The following is a 25769-nucleotide window of genomic DNA, read 5'->3' on the forward strand; positions in this document are numbered from 1 at the left end:
ACCAGTCACCTTTCAGGCTATTTTCTGGCAATCTTCGGCAATTATTGAGCTTCCAAATAGGTATAATATTGTTCTACACTATCTTATCTTCATTTTGATATATTATGGGTCGAATTTGTTTAATAATCGATTGAGTTATGAAGCTTTGAAAATTGCCCAAATATTTTTTAACGGAATGACCAAAATCATGGATGGTGGACAATCTAAGAGACCATTTCTATTGATCTTCAATCTCAGGGATCATTTCTATTGATCATGCAAATCTTATGGACTATTTTGGATGTTTACCCTTTAAAGAATTTGGAAAAGTTGAGGAATTAGAGAGAATTTGAGAGATTTTGTAGTATATTTTAAGCATCTACAAATCTCACATCTTCCCATGATATTTTGAGGGAATTGAATTACAATTTTACATAGAATATCTATAAATCAGTTAAACTCCATAAAATTTTACATATAATTAGCTGGGTCCTCATCAATTAAAATCTCTCAAATTCTCAACTGAATACATCCTTAATCTACAAATTTAACATTCCTAACATTACTCATAGAATTTAGGCAATTGAAGAGGTTTTCTTCTCAAGGAAACCAGCTAATTATTGAAGGTTTGATTTTCTGATTTATGGGCTCTAAAATTTAAATATGAATATTTTCTCAAAAATTTTTAAATAAAGAAATTAAAAAAAAAAAAAAAAAAACAATTTCCCTGAATACACATTACACACAACACAGCGACACACAAAATTTCCCCGCAAACAGATAAATTGAACATTCTCTCTCTCTCTCTCTCTCTTTGTGGTTGCTTCGAAGCTCCAATGGCTCGAACAGCACTATGCAGTCAGCTACTTCCATCTCTGCTCGTTCCGCTGAAGCAGAGGAATCATCAACAGCTGATGGGGGTCATAGCCACCGGTTTCGGCAGAAGGCGGCGCTTCTCTGCGGGGCCCTCATCAAAAATTAGCATGAGCCTCAAAGCTGGCGTCGTTGGCCTCCCCAACGTCGGCAAGTCCACACACACACACACACACACACACATATTATGTTTGGTTTGTGCAAGCGAGGTTAACTCATATTTTCATTTGAATTTCTTATTTTTATAAATTTATCTGTTTGTTTTGTGCACATGAAGATTGTATTTTTATTTTCACTCAGGAGAAAAGATTGTACTTTTAATTTTAGGCTTTTAAAGACCATATTTTTAATTTCACTCAGAAAGTTGACTGTATATTTAATTTACTCAGAAGAAAATATCGTATTTTTTATTTGTGATTGCATAATTTGCATCAGTAGTTACTTCCCCATTTCATTTTTTCAGTCACATAAGAGGAAGGAGTGTTTATTTTTCGTATACATGTATTGCCCCAATTGTCGGATGGCTGTTATATTGTGTATCTGGATTTCTGTCTGCTATGTATTGTAAGAAGCCATACACAGTGTTGAAATGAAAAGGGTTTTTTGTGTGTAGGTTGAGAATGGAAAGGCTCAAGCTGGCAACTTTCCTTTTGTACTATAGAGCCGAATGTAGGAATTGTCGCAGTTCCAGATCCCCGTCTCACTGTACCTTCTGATCTCAGCAAATCTCAGCGGGCGGTTCCAGCATCTATAGAACTTGTAGATATTGCTGGCCTTGTCAAGGGTGCCAGTCAGGGGGAGGTGACATTTGCATAGTTAATTGTTTATTCGCTTTCCCTTTTCATGTTCTGATTTTGAGTTCTGTTGCAAATATGTTAGAATGAATCAGCTCAACTTATATGTTTATTCTCATTACTTGCAGGGGTTAGGGAATAAATTTTTATCAAACATTCGCGAAGTGGACTCCATACTTCAGGTTTCAATCCCTTACTATTTGTTCAGATGTTTTGAAGGCTTCCCTGTTTTGAATTGAGAAAATACCTTCATGAATTTGTTTTATAAAATTGTTTTTTCATGTCGATACTTTGGGGCCCAGCTTCTTCTCTGTGTTTTGTTTTGTATAATCATTATATGCATTGTCATTTTGTTGATACTTTTCATCAATAATTCTTAGCTCCACATTGTTATTGACATGTTCAATGTTGTTTCAGGTTGTTCGCTGTTTTGAAGATAACGATGTTGTTCATGTGAGTGGCAAAGTTGATCCCAAGGCTGATATTGATGTTATCGATTTGGAGCTTATTTTCTCAGATCTGGACCAGGTTTGCTAATTAATATTCCTCTATATGCTTACCATCTTCCTAGCAAGTTCTGGAGTTCATATACCTATTTCTTGTGATGCTGTGGATCCTGATTCCTTGTCTGTCATTTACCTAGCTCACAAACCAGTTGGTCTTTCAGATTTACTATGCTTTGAAATAGTATTACAATTTTAAATCCATTTGATTTGAAATTGGGCATAAATGATGGGAACCAGGACTTATCGATTCATGAGCTTGTCAATTGATGATTTATGGGAAGTATTTTGGCAGTGAACTATCATGCTGTATGAATTAGACAATCCTCTACACAGCCACCTATATATACATGTGTATACATATATTTAATGCAAACATATTGTTAAATGCTAGTGCCATTTTCTTGTCCTAAGTTGAAGCTGTATATAATTATTTTTTATGATAACTTCGTAGCTTACACTGTTTGGGAGTTCCTTGTTCCTTGTCTTAACATCTTAAACTTTTGTCTTAGGGTGCCTCTATATAAAAATCTTTAATATTTAATATTAACTTGGTAAGATTGGATGAGCTGATTGAAGTAAATTGTCTTATTCACAAGAAATGCAGATTGGGAAGAGAATGGAGAAGCTGAAAAAAGGAAAGGCAAAAGACTCACAAACCAAAGGCAAGGTATAGTTTTATCCGATGCTAACTTACTGTACAGTGCACAAGTACATCACTCTCTATCCCCTTTATTTTTTCTCCTCTATTACCCAAAGTATTAAGGTTGTACAAAATCATAGACACCAAGAGTTCTAATTTCAGGAGGAAATGGAAAGGTCCACCTTAGACAAAATTCAGAATGCACTGATGGATGGAAAATCAGCACGATCAGTTGCTTTAACAGATTTGGAGAAAAATGCTGTAAATCATCTTTGCTTGCTTACAATGAAACCTATTATATATGTTGCTAACGTTGCAGAATCTGAGCTTAATCCTCATGTCAAAGAAGTGATGAATCTTGCTCCCGAGTTGCAATCTGGAGTTGTGACTATTTCTGCACAGGTTTGGTGATACTGATACATGAGAACATAAGTATTATTGTTTGAAATTAAGCAAATATACACAAAAGGTGCCCTTTCTCTTTGCTTGTAATGGTTGATAGGAATTTAGTGATTTTTTTATGTTCCTACGTTTTTGTTTGCCTTCAATATCACACTAGACATGTGAACTAGGAAGTTTGCATTTTCAGGTTGAGTCTGAGCTTACTGAACTACCATATGAAGAAAGAACGGAATTTTTGGAATCTCTTGGTGTTGGTGAAAGCGGTCTTGGAAATCTTATCAGAGCAACATATAGCGTCTTGGGGCTACGCACTTACTTTACTTCCGGAGAGAAGGTTAAAAGAATGAGTTTCTGAATTTTTCCGACTGTGAAAAGTTAAAACATATTCCATTTTTGTTAAGAAGGTTGTTGTCATGTTGTTTACAGGAAACAAAAGCATGGACCATACTTGCAGGTGAGCTTTTGTTTTGCTAAATGTAAACTTGTATGCACAGAATTTGTTTTACTGATCGTTGTGGGTTGAAAATTCCAGTTTTTGATTGTCTTTGCCATCTTTTTTTGTTTTGAATGGAAAACAAAGCCCCTTGCTGCCATGAAGTGACTTAGATAGGTTAGGAAGTATGATGAATGAGTTCTTCATGTAATATTGTTCTCTGATTCTTGTTTTTGGTTAATTTAGGAATGACTGCACCTCAAGCTGCTGGGGCCATCCACTCTGACTTTGAGAAAGGTTTCATTCGAGCTGAGACAGTAAGAATCGTAGATAGAAGTTGACAAGTTTTATCTCTTTCATCCACTGTAACAATTAATATTGGTAAACTCGTTCATCTAAGATCAAATGCTGGAGAGCTAATTTTATAATTTCATTATAAAACATCTTACCTACTTGTTAAAGTTTTTAATAATGTTACTAGAACTAAGAGATCCTGTCCTTGCACATTACCTAAATGATACATGGGAAATATGAAAATAATAACAATTCTTGTCCTTTGTTGTTAGGTGGCTTATGATGATTTTGTCGCTGCTGGTTCGCTTGCTGCAGCAAGGGAAAGAGGAGTTGTAAGTTTTCCGCTTGTTTTTAGATTTAATTCTCGTGTTAGCTAGTAGTAACATGTATAAATTCTTTCCAACTTTGGTCAACATTCGGGTGCGAAGCAATTACCACACGATTATTTAACATTCTATTTTAGAATGTAACTCAGAGCTGTATCTAAGGAAGAGAGAGGTCTTAGATTGGTTTCATCTAATCAATATTTACTTCAGTAAACTTCTTAAACAATGTTAGTCAAGACTTTTCGCCACAAGACCTTTCATCTAATCAATATTTACTTCATCTAATCATGCTGGGTCTTGATCCCTAGCACACAAGACTTTTCACCAAGGATATTATTGGCCAACACTCCACCAAGATGCCATCAGAATATCTCGCTCATGTGAACACTACGCAACTATCCCTCACTCCCCTCTCGAGCCGCTCACTCCTATGATCAGCCTTGGCCATTCGCCCAATGGGGACTTGATTTGATTGGCCCAATGCCTGCAGGGAAGGGCAAGGTCTGCTATGCAATCGTTGCAGTTGACTACTTCACAAAGTGGGCTGAAGTAGAACCCTTGGCAACCATTACTGAGGCAAAAATAGAAGACTTCGTATGGAAGAATATCCTCTGCAGATTCGGCATTCCCAATGCGATAGTCATGGACAATGGGCGGCAGTTCGACAACAAGAAGTTCAGGATGTTCTGCTCTAAGTTCAACATCAACAAGAAGCAGTTGTCCCGGTTGAGCTTGAGCAAGCAACATACCAAATCCAGAACTACATGCAGAGTGAGAACGACAAACAACTCACCCTCAACCTGGATCTAGTCGAGGAATACAGAAATCAGGCTCACTTGAGGAATGTCGCCTACAAGCAGCGCATCTCCAACTACTACGACTCAAGGGTCAAACCTCGCTCTTTCAAACCATGAGAAAGCCCCACATGGAAAATCTTCAAACTTCTAACACTAGGGAGTTTCAAATTTCAAATGTTTCAGTTCCCCCTTAAAAAAAAAAAAAAAAAAAGGGAAGGGGGAACACAGCAGCTTCATCAATGGGATTCAACTACCAATCTCAAAAACTTCGCACTATCTTGATGAAGATAATGCGAAGCACAATCAATTTATGGTGCCAACAAAAGCTTCATCAATGGAGGACAAATATCAATCTCAAAAGATTCGCACTATCTTCATCAAGATAGTGTGAAGCAAAATCAATTTATGGTGCCAACAAAAGCTTCAACCCCAAAGCTTCACCTTTAAAGCTTTAACACCAAAAGCTTCACCTATAAAGCTTCAACCCTTTAACACCAAAAGCTTCACCTATAAAGCTTCAACCCTTCAACACCAAAGCTTCACCTATAAAGCTTCAACACCAAAGCTTTACCTATAAAGCTTCAATCCCAAAGTTTCACCTATAAAGTTTCAAACACAAATCTTCACCTACAATACAACATTTCAACACCAAAACATATAAAAGCTTCACACACTCTTCATCAAGATAGTGCGAAGCTAATTCAAGTTTTGTGTCCTAAAAATAGCTTCAACTAGTCACGCTATATACCCAAACAAAAATATATAGTCAATAAACCTTACCTATTAAACTATTTTCCAAACACAAAACCTTGTGGCAAATAAACAAATTTTGTTCACAAAACCAAGATTCTCTTGAACTCGTACAACAACACATGAGTAAACACAAACATTTTTTGTTTTATATCCGCAATATCCCTATCATAAACAGACATACAATTATATAAAATCCAACCTAAGCAACCTTTTTCTCCCTCTCCCTCTTCCACCTCTTTCCATCTATCAAATTTCTGCAACTCCTGCTATTCCTCAGTGGAGCTGAATTTTGGACATCTTATAGTTCTTGAGCAGATGAACAACTTTCACGAAGGAAATGTTTCTATTTGAGCGACGGAAGTTAGAGTATTGAAGCTCCAAACATGACAGTCAGATTTTTGCAAGCTTCAAAGCTGCTGCGGTGTTTCGAAGATATGGAAATATTCAACCGTTAGTTTGTTCTGAATTTTTGATATGTTATGGAAGAGATAATGAGGAACAATTTCGATGAAGAAAATATGTTGATCTGAACAAAAGAAAATGAAGTTTCGAAGCTCACAATAAGTCTGACGGGTTAACAGAAAAATGATGAACAATTACTCATCATACCTGAATATCTGGAGTTGTACTTCTCCGATGGATCTCAAATTTGGATATGTTGTAGTTCACAAGGTGAGGAACAACTTCGATGAAGAAAGTATGTTGATCTGAACAAGAGAAAATGAAGTTTCGAAGCTCACAATAAGTCTGACGGGTTAACAGAAAAATGATGAACAGTTACTCATCATACCTGAATATCTAGAATTGTACTACTCCGATGGATCTCAAATTTGGATATGTTGTAGTTCACAAGTTAAGGAACAATTTTCATGAAGACAACCTTGCGATTTGAGCTACAGAGAATGGTGTTATATTGAAGAGCTACCGCTCCCTCTACGTTAACTCCCTCATTCACTTCCTTGGCTCCAACACCCACATTTCCTTCAACATGGCTTTGGAATAATTCAGATTTTTAGTGGAAATGAAAATCTTTCCAGCAAAGAAAGGAAAAGGTAAAGCAAAAGAAAAGCTAAAGGCCATAAAAAGTGACGGACAAAAGGAATAAATTAACAGTGCCATATTGAGAACAGTCCAGGGAAATGGGAAAAAAGACACAGGCAAATGGATGAGACTTTGAGTCTCATTGTTATTATTTCTCTACCTCCCAACATGAAGCAAGAAATCATTGGGCTTCACAAAAAAATAAAATAAAGGGGAGTGGGCACAAACCTCTTCTCCTCTTTAGGCTTGCCAACCAAATAAAAAATGAACAAAGGCACTGGATCCCCTCTTTTCGTGGGCTTGAAAACAAATGAGCAGTTTTGGGCTACACAAAAATTTTGGGCCCTCGCAAAGCTAAAACTAGCTTGAAATATTTTTGGATAAGGCATATATGAAGGTGTGACATCAAAACAAGGCTTCGTTACTTTGACAAATTGGTAGCAAGTAAGACACCTCATTCGGCAACTCTCCTCGCCTGAAGACTTGGGAGACTCCCACCATATGCTACTGCACCTTGATACTCGGAAGTCTCACAACCACTCAGTGACTTGGATTTTTCAAGTCTCCAACCGAGAAGTTTTCCTCACTAGGGAAATTAAGGGAACACTACCTCAAACTACATGCTTCACTCACAAAGCTTCAACAATACAAGTTTCAACAAAAGAAAAAATTCAAAGAACTTTTTGAAGAAGGTTTTGGTGTATTTAACACAATACGTTGAAATGAAGCAAAACTTATTTATTAATATTTCCGATAAGCTACAAATATGTACATATACATGAGTCAAAATAAACAAACAAGAGGGAGCCTTTATAAATGTTGCTTAGGAGAAGTCTCAGCAGTCGGTAAAGCCCTATAAAGAGAAAGCACCGGAGTGTGGTTATCCGGAGTCTCAGTACTGGACAGAACCCCAGAAGGAGGAGGCATTGGAGGTTGATCATTTGGAGCTTCATTGTGCGGTACAGCCCCATAAGACGAAGGCAATAAATTCCTTTGGAACAAACCCACAAACCTTTGATGATCAAGCAAAGCCTGACCATCAGATTCCTGCATCTGGTCAAGCTTCCTCTTCATGTTTGTAGCATAGTCATGCGCGAGCCTGTGCAACTGTTTATTCTCATGCTTGAGCCCTCTAATCTCCTGTTTGAGACTTATCACTTCAGCCGCCAATGATTCAACTTGGCGGGTTCTTGCTTCATGTTGGGAGGTAGAGAAATAATAACAATGTCTCATCCCTTTGCCTGTGTCTTCTTCCCCATTTCCCTGGACTGTTCTCAATATGGCATTGTTCATTTATTCCTTTTGTCCGTCACTTTTTGTGGCATTTAGCTTTTCTTTTGCTTTGCCTTTTCCTTTCTTTGTTGGAAAAGTTTTCATTTCCACTAAAAATCTGAATTATTCCAAAGCCATGTTGAAAGAAATGTGGGTGTTTGAGCCAAGGAAGTGAATGAGGGAGTTAACGTAGAGAGAGCGGTAGCTCTTCAATATAACACCATTCTCTGTAGCTCAAATCGCAAGATTTTCTTCATGAAAATTGTTCCTTAGCTTGTGAACTACAACATATCCAAATTTGAGATCCATCGGAGTAGTACAACTCCAGATATTCAGGTATGATGAGTAACTGTTCATCATTTTTCTGTTAACCCGTCAGACTTATTATGAGCTTCGAAACTTCATTTTCTCTTGTTCAGATCAACATACTTTCTTCATCGAAGTTGTTCCTCACCTTGTGAACTACAACATATCCAAATTTGAGATCCATCGAAGTAGTACAAATTCAGAAAGTTAGGTATGAAGAGTAGCTGTTCATCATTTTTCTGTTAATTCGCCAGACTTATTGTGAGCTTCGAAACTTCATTTTCTCTTGTTCAGATCAACATACTTTCTTTATCGAAGTTGTTCCTCATCATCTCTTCCATAACATATCAAAAATTCAGAACAAACTAACGGTTGAATATTTCCAGATCTTCGAAACACCGCAGTAGCTTTAAAGCTTGCAGAAATCTGACCATCATGTTTGGAGCTTCAACTCTAACTTCCGTCGCTCAAATAGAAACATTTCCTTCGTGAAAGTTGTTCATCTGCTCAAAAACTATAAGATGTCCAAAATTCAGCTCCACTGAGGAAGAGCAGGAGTTGCAGAAATTTGATAGATAGAAAGAGGCGGAAGAGGGAGATGGAGAAAAAGGCTGCTTAGGTTGGATTTTATATAATTGTATGTCTGTTTATGATAGGGATATTGCGGATGTAAAACAAAAAATGTTTGTGTTTAGTCATGTGTTGTTGTACAAGTTCAAGAGAATCTTGGTTTTGTGAACAAAATTTGTTTATTTGCCACAAGGTTTTGTGTTTGGAAAATAGTTTAATAGGTAAGGTTTATTGACTATAGATTTTTGTTTGGGTATATAGCGTGACTAGTTGAAGCTATTTTTAGGACACAAAACTTGAATTAGCTTCGCACTATCTTGATGAAGAGTGAAACTTTTATATGTTTTGTTGTTGAAATTTTGTATTGTAGGTGAATCTTTGTGTTTGAAGCTTTATAGGTGAAGCTTTGGTGTTGAAGGATTGAAGCTTTATAGGTGAAGTTTTTGGTGTTAAAGGGTTGAAGCTTTATAGGTGAAGCTTTTGGTGTTAAAGCTTTATAGGTGAAGTTTTGGGGTTGAAGCTTTTGTTGGCATCATAAATTGATTTTGCTTCACACTATCTTGATGAAGATAGTGCGAAGCTTTTGAGATTGATATTTGTCCTCCATTGATGAAGCTTTTGTTGGCACCATAAATTGATTGTGCTTCGCACTATCTTCATCAAGATAGTGCGAAGTTTTTGAGATTGGTAGTTGAATCATATTGATGAAGCTGCTGTGTTCCCCCTTCCTTTTTTTTTTTTTTTTTAAGGGGGGAACTGAAACATTTGAAATTTGAAACTCCTTAGTGTTAGAAGTTTGAAGATTTTCCATGTAGGGCTTTCTCATGATTTGAATTTGAATTTTGAATGTCAATAGCCATGTTGAACTATATATAAGAATGATAAGTTTCCATGGGAGCATAATAAGGGTGTCACGCCTGAGCGACGTGTTCCTACTCACTTCCAGACTTGAGGTTATAATGTATCCATTTTCTCATTATTTGCTATTGTGATTTTCTCTTGCTTCTAAGATTTTTCTTCATGCAGTGACACGAGGCACCATCAAACTCTCCGGACAGGAGCTAGCTGATGTAGAGAAAATGCTGAGGGTGCCCAAAGAAGATAGACACTTGGGTAAGCTACGACCCTTGTTTCGAAAGTACGGTTTCCAGCCCTTAGTTTCCGAGTGCCAGAGACGAGCGAGTAAGTTGTATCCTTCACTTGATCCTTGTTCTTCCCTATTTTTTTTTCTTTTTTTATATAGATATATAATGTGGTATTCCTTACTTTGATTTTCCTTGTTCAGTGGAGAAGGTGGGCAAGAAAGTGGAGACTAGCACCAAGAAAATGAGAGTGCCCATGTTAGTTCCTTCAGAAGACATCTTGTTTCACAAGGAAGCTCGCAAGCACCGAGTGAGACCAATCATTAAAACTAAGTCTCGAGAAGAAGTCCTCAAGGTTGCTGCCTCAAAGAAAGCTGAAGCTGAGGCCATTGGATGTGCTGCTGCCATAGTTGCCGGGGAAGATATGCGATTGCTGCTTCCTCTTCCTACTATCAATCCTATCTTTCCTCCAGTTAGGGAGCACATTGGGCAGAAAGGTGATCCTAGTTCTAGCAGCGAGGGTAAAGATAAGGAAGAGGTTGATAATGTCATTTGGAAGGATTTGAAGTTTGCCATGTGGCCAAAGGACTTTAGGTATATCAACAATTGACTGGCAGGACGTCGATTCACTTTCAATGAGCTTGGAGAGCCCTTAGCTAAAGATGAATCGAATTGCGACCGGATGTTGAAGCTGTCTTCATATGTGAGTGTTACTTTGTCATTTCCTTGTTTTCTTCTCTTTATTAGCATTATTTTGGTAGCGATGATCGTCTTGTCATGCAGGTCATGGTTGAGTATCACGACAGACTGCGAGAGGTTGAGCGGTGCAAGATGAAATTGAAAGAGAATAAGCAGTTTGTGAATGATGCCAGGAAGACGAGCAAAGCTTTGGCTGAGGCCATCCAAGTCAAGGATCAACATTTTGAGAGTTTGAAGAGGCGGAATGGTGAGAACTTGAGACTCAAGGTACAGTTGGAGACAATTATACTCGAGGTTTCCAAGGTTAAATGGGAGTTGGATAGTACATTGGTTGAGGTTTCTGAGCTGAAGAGTAGTATCCCGACTGAGAATGAAGCTGCTGTGAAGGAGTTCTTGGGTTCCCAGGCCTTTCTCCATGTACTTAGACCTCGCTGTACCCGGGAAGTTCACTTTGAAAAAAGAAAGTGGATGGCTGTCCTTGATCGTTATGATGATGGAAGCGTTCTTCGAAAATACCGTGAAGAAATAGATGAGCATCATTGAAAAGGTGAGACCTTCGACCTTGCAGTTTATTCTAGCAGTGCAGATGAGTCTGGCGATGATGCTAGTGTTGATGAGCAGAGTCATCAGGGTGATAATGAGTTTGAAAATGCAGAAAATGGCGGTATGACTCATAGTGATATGATCAGGGGTTCAACCTCAGATGAGGATGACTAGAAGTGCTTTCACTTTCTGCATGTACTCTACCTGCACTAGTTTGTTGTTTGTATGACATGTGCCATGTTATAAGCCTGAGAGTTTTTCTTTTGTTTTGCATGTTTATGAGTGTTTGCATTATCAAGCAAGTGTTTGTATTATGAAGCTTTAAGTGTTTGCATTATCAAGCTTTAAGTGTTTGCCCTATCATTGATGAATGTTTGGCTATATTTGCATAGATCATTTGTATAGTCTTGTTGACACATATTTAGATTTTATTTTGTATTGGAAACATTTGCGTTGAAGCTTCAACACTTGAGTGTTTCATTACTCAGAATGTAAAAGAGTTTAGGGTCGAGTTGGCTAAATCACCTCTTTATTGAATTCATACCAAATGGTCTTTGTTACATAGGATGTCGAACGACTGTAGCTTAACACTTGTACAATGTGAGTCTATTTGTAATAGTACTTCAAGTGGTCAGCATTCCATGGATGGATAAGGGTCTTGCCGTCGGAGCTTCTGAGCTTGTAAGAGCTAGGGCGATTGATGCCGACGACCTCGAACGGTCCGTCCCAGTTAGGACTGAGTGTTCCTTCACGCGGGACTATATCACAGAGTAATCTTTTCTTCAGTACCCAGTCTCCCACTTTGAAAGAGCGAGGTTTGACCCTTGAGTCGTAATAGTTGGAGATGCGCTGCTTGTAGGCGACATTCCTCAGGTGAGCCTGATTTCTGTGTTCCTCGACTAGATCCAGGTTGAGGGTGAGTTGTTTGTCGTTCTCACTCTGCATGTAGTTCTGGATTCGGTATGTTTCTTGCTCAAGCTGAACCGGTACAACTGCTTCCTGTACCAAAGGCAAGTGAGAATGAAGTTTCTCCTGTGGAAATCCGATATGAAGTGCGGTATGACCAAAGAACTTGGGGTACGAATTCTGGCAAACAACCTTTAGCTTTGTCCAAGCTAGTTTTCAGAGTGCGCTTGATTATTTTGTTCAACGGCCTCGACTTGTCCATTAGACTGGGGATGGGCTGGAGAGGCAAAACATAAGTTGATGTTGAACTTAGAGCAGAACATCATGAACTTCTTGTTGTCGAACTGCCACCCATTGTCCGTGATTATCGCATTGGGAATGCCGAATCTGCAGAGGATGTTCTTCCATACGAAGTCTTCTATTTTTGCCTCAGTAATGGTTGCCAAGGGTTCTACTTCAGCCCACTTTGTGAAGTAGTCAACTGCAACGATTGCATAGCGGACCTTGCCCTTCCCTGCAGGCATTGGGCCGATCAAATCAAGTCCCCATTGGGCGAAGGGCCAAGGGCTGATCATAGGAGTGAGCGGCTCGGGAGGGGAGTGAGGGATAGTTGCGTAGCGTTGACACTTATCACATGAGCGAGATATTGTGATGGCGTCTTGGTGGAGTGTTGGTCAATAATATCATTGGCGAAAAGTTTTGTGTGCTAGGGATCGAGACCCAGCATGATCTCCGTAGACTTCTTCATGTATTTCCCGAAGGACAATTTCCACCTCCGCAGGTGTAAGGCATCTTAGGTATGGCAAGGTAAAACCGCGCTTGTAGAGTTGGTCGTTAATGATCAGGTAGCGGGCAGACTTGTATCGAATCTGCTTAGCTTGGACTTTGTCATTTGGGAGGATGCCATGAGCAAGGAATTTATAAATTGGGGTGTCCAACTATCTCCTTGTTGTAAATTGCACACTTCTTCGACCATGGTGCTTGGTGCTGCCAACAATTCGACATGAATTTTTTTCCCAATCTTGTCTTCCACTGTCGAGGCGAGGCGAGGCAAAGCGTCTGCATGACTGTTTGCCGCTCGAGGAACTTAGGTGATCTGGTAGCGGAAGTGCTTGAGCAAAAGTCATGTTTGCGCAAGATATGCTGCCATGGAGCTATCCTTAGCATTAAAGTTGTTCGTGACTTGGTTGACCACTAATTGGGAGTCACTGAAGATATCAATTTGTTTAACCCCAAGGTGCTTGGCCAAACGTAAGCCTGCTAGAAGGGCTTCGTATTCGGCCTCGTTGTTCGATGCCTTAAATTTGAAACGAAGAGCGTATTTTATCGCCACTTTGTCAGGGGTAGTGAGGACTAATTCTGCTCCGCAGCCTTGTTGGTTGGATGAGCCATCAACATACAGACTCCATGCTGGGGTTGTTGGTTCTATCTTCTGAGCTTCCGATGGTAATGAAGCTACTGCTTCAGGTGTAGAAGCAATGTCAACATGATATGTGAAGTCGGCGATGAAATCTGCGACTGCTTGACCCTTTTCGGCTGGTTTTGATTGGTAGGAGATGTTTAACTCACCCAATGCTATCGCCCATTTGATCATTCACCCAAACGTGTCAGGACTCTGGAGTATCTGTCGAAGAGGGTGATTGGTAAGCACGATGATGGCGTGTGCTTGTAAGTAAGGGCGAAGTTTTCGAGCAAACATGACCAATGCTAGAGCTAATTTCTCAATGTTGGAGTATCGTGTCTCCGCATCTTGTAGGGCCTTGCTAGCGTAGTAGACGGGCCGTTCGACACCACTGTCCTTTCGAATAAGAATAGAACTGACTGCTGAAGTCGAAACCGATAGATAGATAATGAGAGTTACCAACTTCTGGTTTGGAGAGCAGAGGGGCTTTACTCATGTACTCTTTGAGGTTCTTGAATGCCTTGGCACATTCATCCGTCCATGTAATGTACTTCTTATTTCCCTTGAGTGCTTTGAAGAAAGGAGAACATATGTCCGTGGCTTTAGAGACGAATCTGGTTAAGGCTGCCACCTTGCCAGTAAGGCTTTGGATGTCTTTTGAAGTTACTGGCTCTTTCATGTCAAGGATTGCTTTGATCTTTTCGGGGTTAGCTTCAATGCCTCGTTGGCTAATCATGAAGCCTAAGAATTTGCCAGAGCCCACGCCGAAGGCACATTTGTTGGGGTTCAACGTCATTCGATACCTCTTCAGAATGGTGAAGGTTTCATATAGGTTGGTGATATGCTGGTCGACATGTTTGCTCTTGACTAACATATCGTCAACATAAACTTCCATGCTTTTCTCAATTTGTTCGGTAAACATTGAATTAACTAGCCTCTGATAAGTTGCCCCTGCATTCTTTAGACCGAAGGGCATGACTTTGTAGCAATATAGTCCCCTGTCAGTAGTGAAGGCTGTGTGTTCTTGGTCTGAGTGGTTCATGAAGATTTGGTTGTATCCTGAATAAGCGTCCATGAAGCTCAAGAGATCACACCCTGTCGTAGAGTCTATATAAGTCTATCAATGAGAGGAAAGGGGAAACTATCCTTCGGGTATCCTTTGTTTAGGTCGGTGTAGTCGACACACATTCTCCACAAGACCTTTTGAAGCAGGAGACTTTCCTTGGTCGGATTTTTCTTAACAAGGACAACATTTGCTACCCATGTTGGGTAATTGACTTCACGGACGAAGCCTATGTCCTTGAGTTTTTCAACTTCTGCTTTCATCGCCTCGTATCGTTCAACATCATAAGATCTTCGCTTCTGTTTTACTGGTTTGGTCTTGGGATCAATACTCAAGTGGTGACAGATGATATCGGGAGAGATGCCCATCATATCTTTATATGACCAAGCGAAGACCTCGGCGTTCTTTTGCAAAAAGGAGATCAACGACAACCGAAGGGGTGGTGACCAAGTGGTGCTAATCTTCACCATGCGATCTGGATGGTCTTTGGAGATAGAGACCTTCTCTAACTCTTCAGCGGGTTGTGCTTGCTGGGTGAATGAGTCATCTCGAGGGTCTTCGGGTTGACTGTTGCCATCATGAAGATCCGAGTTGGCTTCATCTGGACTGGTCTTTACTACTTGGTTATGTATAGAGAGGGTCTCCTTGGGGACAGGCAGGTGTTGTTGCTTAACTGAAGTGTTGTAACATGATCGAGCACTAAATTGATCTCCCCTGATGTATCCATTGCCGAAAGGGGTTGGAAACTTCATAAAAAACATATGTGTGGATACCATGACCTTGAGATCATTGATCCCTGTGCGCCCAAAGATGACATTGTATGCCGTCGGGCAATTGACCACTAGGAAGTTAGTGGTAATAGTAGCTGTGTAGGGGCCTGTACCAATGGTGAGGGGTAAGTGTATACTTCCTAAAGGTTGCACGATATCGCCAGAGAAGTTTATCAGAGGAGAAATCGAGCGATCGAGCAAGTGTTCAGCTACATTAAGTGCCTTGAAAGCTTCAGCAAACATGATATTGACTGAAGCACCTGTGTCTATCAGGATTCGTTTCACATCAAAATTTGCTATGTGAGCCTTCATGATCAGCGGATCGTTGTGAGGGTAGATGATACCTCTTTCTTCCTCAGGGTAGAAACATATTGGATCCCAGTTAGGCTTTTGATACTTGCCTCCCCTGATATCTTCCACGTGAAACACTTGATGGCCAGGTCTTAAAGTTCGTTCACTATTTTTCATGGCCCTATTGGAAGATTCAGACATGGGTGTGCCGCCGCTTATGGAATATATCACATTCACCTAGCGTTGGTTACGGTTATCCCTTGGAGGGTGAAAGAGGAACTGATCAATTTTTCCTTCACGTGCCAAAGCTTCAATATGATCACGGAGGATGATGCACTTCTCGCCATCATGGCCATTATACTCGTGGTAGCAGCAAAACATGCCCGTGTTCTTCGTGGACTTGTAATCTGGTTGTCTTGGCTTTGGCTTTGGCTTTGGTATCAGGTGAGCTATACTGGGGTAGATGGCCGCGCATGTAGCGTTCAAAGGTGTGTATGTCTCATACCTCGGGGTAGGGCCTGTCTTGACACGTGATTGGCCCACTGCGTTGACTGCTTAGGGACGGGCGTTATTGTGACGATATCCTGAGTTATCACGATAGTGCCCCTTATTCTTTTTATTAAAATGAGATTGGCGAGGATGGAAATCTTTCATTTTTCCCTGGGATTGATATGTCTGCTGACTTGGCGAAGCATTAAATGAGGCAGGGGGTGTACTGCTACCGTTTGGAAGGTTGAGGTCTTCTCATTCGGTTGGATCTGGCCTCCACTCCCTACTTGCTGATAAAGGGTGACTGTAGGGGGTTTCCCTTGATATGTCATTGCCTCGGTGGAGGCATGGTTGTAAGCTTGTGCCATCACCTCAGAGTAAGTCTTCCAAGTGTTGGCATTGATCATGTACTTGAAGAAACAGTCACGTAAGCTTGCCGTGAAGGCCTTGATGGCGGTCTTGTCATCCGCCTCAGCGCAGCGAGAATACTCATGGCTGAAGCGGCCAGCATACTTTCGTAATGACTCGTCCGGCTTCTGGCGAATAGTGTACAAGTCATCTGCGGAATGCAAGCGATCGGTCTGGAAGATGCGTTGAGAGACAAACAGCTTCCTCAACTCTTCAAATGAGTCTACTGTCTCAGGTGGAAGACGACAATACCAGTTTAAAGCTCCGCCAGAGAGGGTGGAGGGGAAGAGAAGGCATTGTTCTTCGTCGATGTGTCTCCGGTATACCATGGTGGACTCAAAGAGGTTAAGGTGTTCAATCGGGTCTTCCCTTCCAATATAGAGTTGTAAGTCAAGCTTCTGCTTTGTCTTCGCTTGGATGGGGGTGTTGAGGATCCTTCTTGCGAGGGGGCCAGGCCTGGGTTGGTTTCAGTCAGGTATCTCGGCTTGATGTTCAGCCTTCAACTTGTTTACTTCCTCAAAGAGCTGTAGGACAAGGGGGTCCTGAGTAGAGTCGTGCGCCACTGAAGTTTTCTTCCGTAAGTCCCCGTCGCCTCTTAGAAGTAGGAAAGTTTGATCAAGATAGCATGATTTTTCCTTGGACTCGCCACACTGACTTCTAGAGTGAGTATGTCGGAATATTTCCGAGTCCCATGTACCTTCATGTTCTTCTGGGACCTGTTGCCCATTCCTTAGATTGGCTGCTGGCCTGGGTCGTGGAAGAGGACCGAGTCTTTCAGAAACCCTTGGGTCATTGATCTTCGAGCTTATGTGGATGAGATTCTCTCGACGTTGCTTTAGGAAGTCTCGACAATCGCGATAGACGGCTTTTGATCCTTCCACTCCCTCTGTGAGGAGGTGTTTTCCTCTACTTCTCCTGCTTCGGGTTGAAGCAGCTGGGTTGAGAGAAGTCTCATGTTGATTATCACATTGATGTGTAGCTCGATCCCTATCAGGGATGTTCGTGTTGGATATCAGTGACCCTCCATGTTGGGGGGCATTCAGATGATTGTTGACCTTAACATGGGCGACGAGCTTGTGTGTTTGAGCATGCCTAGCCTCGTGAAGCATCTCGAAAAGTTTTTCATATTGTTCTTGGAGGACCTCATTCTTCATCGCTATCTTGTTGTTCTGAACCTCTAGCTCATCGACTTTAGCTTGAAGAGTAACTTTATTTCCTTCATGCTTTCGTTGCTTCATACTAGGTCCAAGGGGGGTGTCATTCTGTGTGCTATGACTTCTTTCGCTCCCCATGTCAGAGAGAGATGCTTGGCCAAAAGAAAGTGTACGAGCGGTGGAAACCAGCTTGACAAAGTTGTAGAGCGTAGGAATAAGCGTATTCCCACAGATGGCGCCAAATGTTGATGCACAAAATCAGTGAGGACTTTGGTACAACAGAAAGTGTCAGGTTTTGTGACATTCGCTTGGTTGCTTCGGTCACTAGTGAGGATAAGTATGTAAATGAATAGAGACAGGGAAGCAAACACAAGATATACGTGGTTTACCCAGATTGGCTACGTCCACGGAGTAGAGGAGTTCTCATTAATTGTGAAGGGTTTACACAAATACATAGGTTCAAGCTCTCATTTTGTGAGTTCTAGTGAATAGTTTAGTACAAAATGACATTAGAGATTATTGTGGGAGAATGATCCCTATTTATAGAAGAGAATTTCTAGTTTTGTTCTGACATTGACACGTGTCGTGTTGTGATTGGCTATTGATGTTGACACGTGTCGCGCTGTGATTGGCTTCTGATGTCGACACGTGTCGCATTGTGATTGGCCTCCTGGTTGAATGGAAGCTCTTCTGGGTCCTTGACGGTATAACGTTGACCGGTGCTCAGTAGTTTCGGGATTGGTCAAGTATGGTACAAACATAGGTTATAGTCCCACACAGTAATTGTTATCTAGACTAGCAACTAGTACTGATATATAAAGGACACAAACAGATAGGGTAACATGTACGTACATTCTAGATCAAACATCGATGAAAAGTCTATTGTCCTTTGATATCATCGCAGATCAAACTGACTCACCCAATCTACTCTAATGTTTGCAGTTGAAATCTAAGGATAAAGAATACATTGTACAAGAAGGAGATGTGATGCTGTTTCGTTTTAAAGTATAACAACCTCATATTGATACATTAAGGTGACAAGTGGATTCTAGGGTTAAAGGGACAAAACTAATCTCGAGGAACACATGAACTCTTACGCGCGAGCAGTGGATAACCATCCCTCAATCAAGTCAAAAGTGCTCAAAATAGGTATTTATTTAAAACCTATTTCATCCATCCTCATCAAATATTCTCCACAAGGTAACCCCCAAATTTGTCATTTCAAATTATATTAATTAGCTAATCATTTGATTTATTATTCAATTAATTTACTAATTAGCTACAAATTAAGAACCTAAACCAAAAAGCCATCCAAGTGGCCGGTCCCTCTCCTCCCAAGGGGGCCGGCCACACCCCTATATAAACACCTTCATTCTCTCCAAAACCCAAGTTCTACACTCGTAAAATTCTCTAAATTCTCCAAACACTTTTCTCTCAAAATTCTAACTTTGGCATTGGAAGTTCTTCAGCCAAAGCCCTCCATTCATCGTGGGCGCGTGAGGCTCTTGGCCTTAACCTAAGGTGTTATTTGTTTTGTAGGTGCAATTTTGTCCAAGAATGAGGAAGAAATTTGCATCCACAATGATGTCGCAAGTGAACTTATGCTCGGCTTTTTTTCCTCAGAGTTTAAATCAATTTCGGGGTAGGAGTTATTTTACAAATGTGACATTACATTGTAGTGCAAAAAAAATCTTAAGCAACAAGCAACGAAGATCGGACGTCGCTATCGACTACTAAGAATAATTTGTCTTTGTATTTGGTTTGAAATGGACAAGTTTTGATGATGTTGGCCAACAAATGACACATTGATTAATCACTTGGCGCCCAGCTACTATATATACACACACACTCGGAAGTTTGGAGAAAGAAACCATTCGTTGCTTTCCAAAACACACAACACTTTTATGTGACCTGGTCCCACTTGCATTAATTATTTTATTATGATCAAGTGGTTCTTTTTACGTGGGGCGAATGACATGATTACACGACTTGAAACTGACTTAAAATCGACGAATTAGTGTTGAACATATATGAATGTGTTTGCGCAACGATAGTGTTGGTCGAATAAACATTGTTGCTAATTAATAAGTGAAATGTGTCCGGGACAAAAAACTTGACGAGGGTACATACCTTGGTTCACGTCTACACTTAATGTGCCGCATAAGAAGAGAGATATAAACATAGAGTTTGTGCATTTAGAATATGAAAGTTTTTCTCCATATCTAGGGTTTAATGTCTAATCCGAAAACAACGCGGATTAAATTATTACAGATTTAGTAACTCAAAATACATGCATCTCAAATCAAAACGAGTATGACAAACAATTTATTAGTGGGAGATTCACTACTAATCTCATTGATGCCTGTGATCAAATCTCACATGTAGTAATAGGTGTAGAGACAGTTGAGGTTCCATCATAAAACTAATTGGTAATACGAGGAGTAGCCCAACTTACTTATAAACCTATGCAAAGTCTCTCCTCCCATCAATGTGGACTTATTCTCAACACATTGATGAGACTCATTCTCATCATGTCACCGAGTCACTTGTGAGAATTTTCAAGCCAAATACGTAGACAACACAAACGGAGTGACATGGAACGTACGTGTGACCGTTGGGCTTCACATGTGGGACAACATGCTTTGATATCATAAAGAAAATTAAGGTATTACCATAAAACCAATTAGAAATACAATGAGTATCTCAATTTACTTATACAACCGTGCAAGATCCCTAACAAGGTGATTGAGTTAAAAACCTATGTCAGTGATGTTGGTGTTGATAACATTAGTGGAAAAACATGCATCCCAAATCAAAAAACTAATTTGTAATACGAGGAGTAGCCCAACTTACTTATAAACCTATGCAAAGTCTCTCCTCCCATCAATGTGGACTTATTCTCAACACATTGATGAGACTCATTCTCATCATGTCACCGAGTCACTTGTGAGAATTTTCAAGCCAAATACGTAGACAACACAAACGGAGTGACATGGAACGTACGTGTGGCCGTTGGGCTTCACATGTGGGACAACATGCTTTGATATCATAAAGAAAATTAAGGTATTACCATAAAACCAATTAGAAATATAATGAGTATCTCAATTTACTTATACAACCGTGCAAGATCCCTAACAAGGTGATTGAGTTAAAAACCTATGTCAGTGATGTTGGTGTTGATGTTGGTGTTGATAACATTAGTGGAAAAACATGCATCCCAAATCAAAAGGAGGATGCCATGTCAATCTGAACAGGAGAAAGAAATGCATGGAGATGGAGTCATTTCAACCGGATGATAAGATGCTTTCAACATATTTGGTGAGTGGCTAGCATGTGTTCCGGTGTTTGTCAAGACTCAGCAACAACAAGCAGTTTACCACCGCTTTACACGACACAATACATCAATGGTGGAATCCAGCTGGCTCAGGAGAAGAAAATGATAACATACGTATCTGCATTTTTCTATTCCCAATCAACACTTGGTCCATCTTAATTGCATTATTAACCCCCAGGGTCCCATGTAATAACTCATTTTTCTTTGATAAATAGTAAGATAATTATATTAATTTTATTTAAATTATGAAAGAGGGATTTGAACTTGAGCAGGGTTCAATAAACCTTCTTTCATATAATTAATTGATTGCCGTCATGAAAGGGGTTTTCTCGATTGTTGCAAATACGTTTCATTTAGCTGTTAATTATATTATTTTTAATATTAACTCGAGGGAAATTCTTCAATGCTACGTAGTATTGAATGATACCAAAACTGAACGGCTAAGATTGAAAATAAAAAATTTAATAGTTGTGAAAATCAAATCTAACGGTTAAAATACTTGTAAATTGAATGCTACGCACCATTAAAACTGGACCCCTATGTGATTTATTGTTATCTTTGAAGTGACTAACTAGTATTTGGCCAAGTGAATAGTCCACCTGTATATAGAACCATTGGGGGATATGATGAGGTGCTGGCTGGTGATTTCTTTTCTGATCATGACGTTTGTTATTATTCAAGAAAGAACAGACGTGTAAAGAGATATCGCATTTTTGTTTAATTTTCTTCGACTTTAATCCTATTTATCGACACATGATTGATTGTTTAAAGTGTAGATTGGTTAAACATAAATCATGCTCTAAATGGTCATTCTATATCGTAAGCAGTCAATCATGCCTACAAAAGGATCACAGCCGAAGAAAAGTAGCCAAAAGTGAAATTTTCTCAAAGCATTCGTTGTTTCTTGTTCTTTAAGAATTAATGATATCACGTCTTTGTCTAGTTAGCGTACGCTATTTTATCCATCATTGAACATCCTAAATAACCAATCATGTTAATAAAAGGAATCAAAGCTAAATAGAATCGAGTAAACGTGAGATTTTCTTAACATTTGAGTTCTTTAAGAAGGAACATGTCTTTGGCTAGCTACCTAGTACCATTTGTGCTTGTGCTTGCTTGACTGTCTACTGTGCCCAGGTGTGTAAAAGATGCCCCTACCACACCAGGCACAACATTTGTATTCAACAAAAAAGATGACTTGTTTTTGTCACTAAAAAAGATGCTTGGTTGCAAATTTATAGACCCCACATTTTTTCGAGTACCGGAAAACAACGACTTTGCACCAACTCAACCCAATCCTCACATCTTAAATCCTACTTCAGTGATTTCATGAGTGTCTCCCAAGCCTCCCTTATATTTCCAATCACCCTAATTACTTCTCCATCAAAATTTAAATCAAAATTTAACGCCCCATCTCTCTCTCTCTCTCTCTCTCTCTCTCTCTCTCTCTCTCTCTGTGATCGATCTTCGATCCAAAACAATTAGGCTTTTAAGGATGAAGAAGATGAATTTTCTGCTACGGAAGTGCAAGAGCTTGTCAAGACAGCTAGGGCGATCTTCATCATGCGGTAGCCTAAGGTCGAAATCTACGAGGGAGAATATATGTGTGCATGAAAGTCATGAACTTCATCATCGCCAAACTGTAATATTCGTGGGAAGCACGAGGAAGCGTTATGTGATTAGCTCAAAGTACCTCAACCATCCGTTGTTAGATGCCTTGATCGACAAGTCACCGAACCAAAATCGAGGACAGGAAGATGGCATCTTGGTAAACTGTGAGGTGGTTTTGTTTGATCACTTGTTGTGGATGCTAGAGAATAATGCAGAAGATCCCAGCTTTGGTAGCACTTCAGAGTCATTGGAAGAATTGGCTGCCCTCTATGTGTTCTGATTAATTAGGGTTTGATCTGCTAATTCAAAGATCATCCCTTTGTTGTTATTGATTATTGTGTTTAATTAAAAAAATTTTGTTCTAACCACATTGCATTCAATTTGGTGGATCGTGCTAATATGATTGTATTTGTGATTAATCATGGGGTTATGATGTTGTACTCTATCAATATTCTTGAAATTCTCTCATAAATAAAGATAAATGTCCCTAAGGATCTCTTGGAATTTTATAATAAAGCATGTTAAAGTGATTCGACTATGTTTTGAAACTTGGTAGGATAGATTTTTCATTATAACCAGAATACAGGACGATATTGTCACATATCATTATATAATTGGAAGAACACTTGAAAAAAAAAATTCCTCCAATTGTATAATGACATAAGACATACCGCACCATGTTCCGATCATAGTGAAAAATGTCTAATTGGGGAGTGTCTAATATAATTGGGCGTATTATCACTAAAGATAGATTTGAACCACATTATTGCTACTCTATTATGAGACTTAACCCACTCTCCTGCCTTTTTAGTATAAATACGTAATTTATTAAAAAAATAAAAAATAAAATAACAACTCTCGAATAATTAATTAAGAAGTCTACAAATTTCATTATTCGTGTAACTCCTGTAACTCATCATGAAGTGAGAGACCTTTGGTGGTTATTGACTAAGTGGTGATCCTAGAGCCTACAAATGACACCCCTTCTCCCTCATTTCTTCATACTATGTCTCACAACTCAACTTCTCCTGGCCATCATCCTCCTACTTCTTCATTATTCAGTGTTTTCTTATTAGCTAAATAAAAGTGTTTTTGTGGTAGAATTTTGGACTCTTTCTGTTGTGCATATAGATTTGTTATACACTAATTTTGTTAAGGCTTGTTGTGCATATAGATTTGAATCATACAATGGTTCGGTTGAGTTACTGTATTTTGGATGGGACAAATCAAAAGATATATTGATGCACTGGTTTGAGAGCTTTGCCAAATTGATGAGGGCTTGATTCTCCTTAACCTAATTGTCTAAATGATGTCTTGAGAGCTTTGCCAAAGAGAACACGATATCCGCACCTTAACGTAATCGCTTACATGCTTCTCCTCAATAGATAAATCAAACCAAACCAAACCAAACTAAACCGAAACAAATTTTTCTCCTTTTGGTACAAAATCGAAACCAAATCAAAACCCAACCAAACCAGTTTCCAATTACTCTGGTTGTTCATCCTGGCCCGGTCCTCAATAACATAGTTTTGGCCCTTTTGGTCCATACCATACGAAGCTCGAAATAGAAAGGTTTTTTTTTTTTGTTGTTTTTTTTCTTTTCCAAACCAACGTGTCAGCGGACCACAAAACTAGTGGAAGAAGATGAGTCCACAAAATATTCTTTGTTATAAAATTTCTTTTATACGACCCTATGGATGAAAAAAAATCTTAGAACTCTTAAGAATTCTCACATCGTACAATTAATTTTCGTTACATATTATTTGTATTAATTTTAAATAAAATTTTTTAAATAATTTCTTACCGTATGATTTACATCGAATGATTAAGATGTAAGGATATCTAGAACTTGGATCCGATGGGATCCAAATCCATCTCCTATAAACACCAAACTTGCCGAGAAAATTAAAAATTCTGTTTGTACTATACTTGACCAATCCCGAAACTACTGAACACCGGTCAACGTTATACCGTCAAGGACCCAGAAGAGTTTCCCTCCAACCAAGAGGCCAATCACAGCGCGACACGTGTCGACATCAGAAGCCAATCATAGCGCGACACGTGTCAACATCAGAAGCCAATCACAACACGACACGTGTCAATGTCAGAATGAAATTAGAAACTCTCTTCTATAAATAGAGATCATTCTCTCACAATATTTCTTAATGTCATTTGTACTAAATCATTCACTAGTACTCACAAAAGGAGAGCTTGAACCTATGTACTTGTGTAAACCCTTCACAATTAATGAGAACTCCTCTACTCCGTGGACGTAGCCAATCTGGGTGAACCACGTACATCTTGTGTTTGCTTCCCTGTCTCTATCCATTTATATACTTATCCACACTAGTGACCGGAGCAATCTAGCGAAGGTTACAAACTTAACATTTTCTGTTGTACCAAAGTCCTCGCTGATTTTGTGCATCAACATTTGGCGCCGTCTGTGGGAACGACACTTATTCCCACTCTGTTCAGCTTTGTCAAGCTGGTTTCCACCATTCGTACACTCTCTTTTGACCAAGCATCCCTCTCTAACGTGGGGAGCAAAGGAAGCCACATCACACATAATGACACCCCTCTTGCACCTAGTGCGAATCAACGAAAGAAGGAAGGAAAGAGGGTTGCTCTTCAAGCTAAAGTCGATGAGCTAGAAGCTCAAAACAACAAGATAGCAATGAAGAATGAGGTCTTCTAGGAGCAGTATGAGAAGCTCCACGAAACTAGGCGTATTCAAACATGCGAGCTCGTTACCCCTGTGGACATCAATCATCACCTGGGTGCCCCCCAACACGGAGGGTCACCTTCCTTCGACATGGGTATCCCTGATGAGGAGCGAGCTAATCATCAAAATATTGATCAACATGAGACTTCTCTCAACCCAGCTGCTTCGACCCGAAGCAAGAGAAGTGGAGGAAGACACCTCCTTGCAGAAGGGTTGAAATGATCGAAAGCCGTTTATCGTGACTGTCGAGACTTCCTAAAGCAACGTCGAGAGAATCCCCTCCACATATGCTTGAAGATCAATGACCCA

At 39.7% G+C, this 25769-nt stretch overlaps 1 protein-coding gene and 1 pseudogene across 1 annotated transcript; both read left to right on the forward strand.

Annotated features, from left to right (window-relative positions):
- Positions 1-815: 815 nt before the first annotated feature.
- LOC103426773 (uncharacterized) lies at positions 816-19591 on the forward strand (annotated as a pseudogene).
- Positions 9803-11673, forward strand: LOC114824936 (uncharacterized). The gene is made up of 4 exons (XM_070822617.1): positions 9803-9939; positions 10013-10168; positions 10272-10771; positions 10852-11673. Exons 2-3 carry the CDS (start codon positions 10066-10068, stop codon positions 10676-10678), a joined length of 510 nt encoding a protein of 169 aa, XP_070678718.1. The 5' UTR covers positions 9803-9939; positions 10013-10065; the 3' UTR covers positions 10679-10771; positions 10852-11673.
- Positions 19592-25769: the final 6178 nt, after the last annotated feature.

This window comes from Malus domestica, chromosome 05 (assembly GCF_042453785.1).
Source record: "Malus domestica chromosome 05, GDT2T_hap1".
NCBI classification, from domain to species: Eukaryota; Viridiplantae; Streptophyta; class Magnoliopsida; order Rosales; family Rosaceae; genus Malus; species Malus domestica.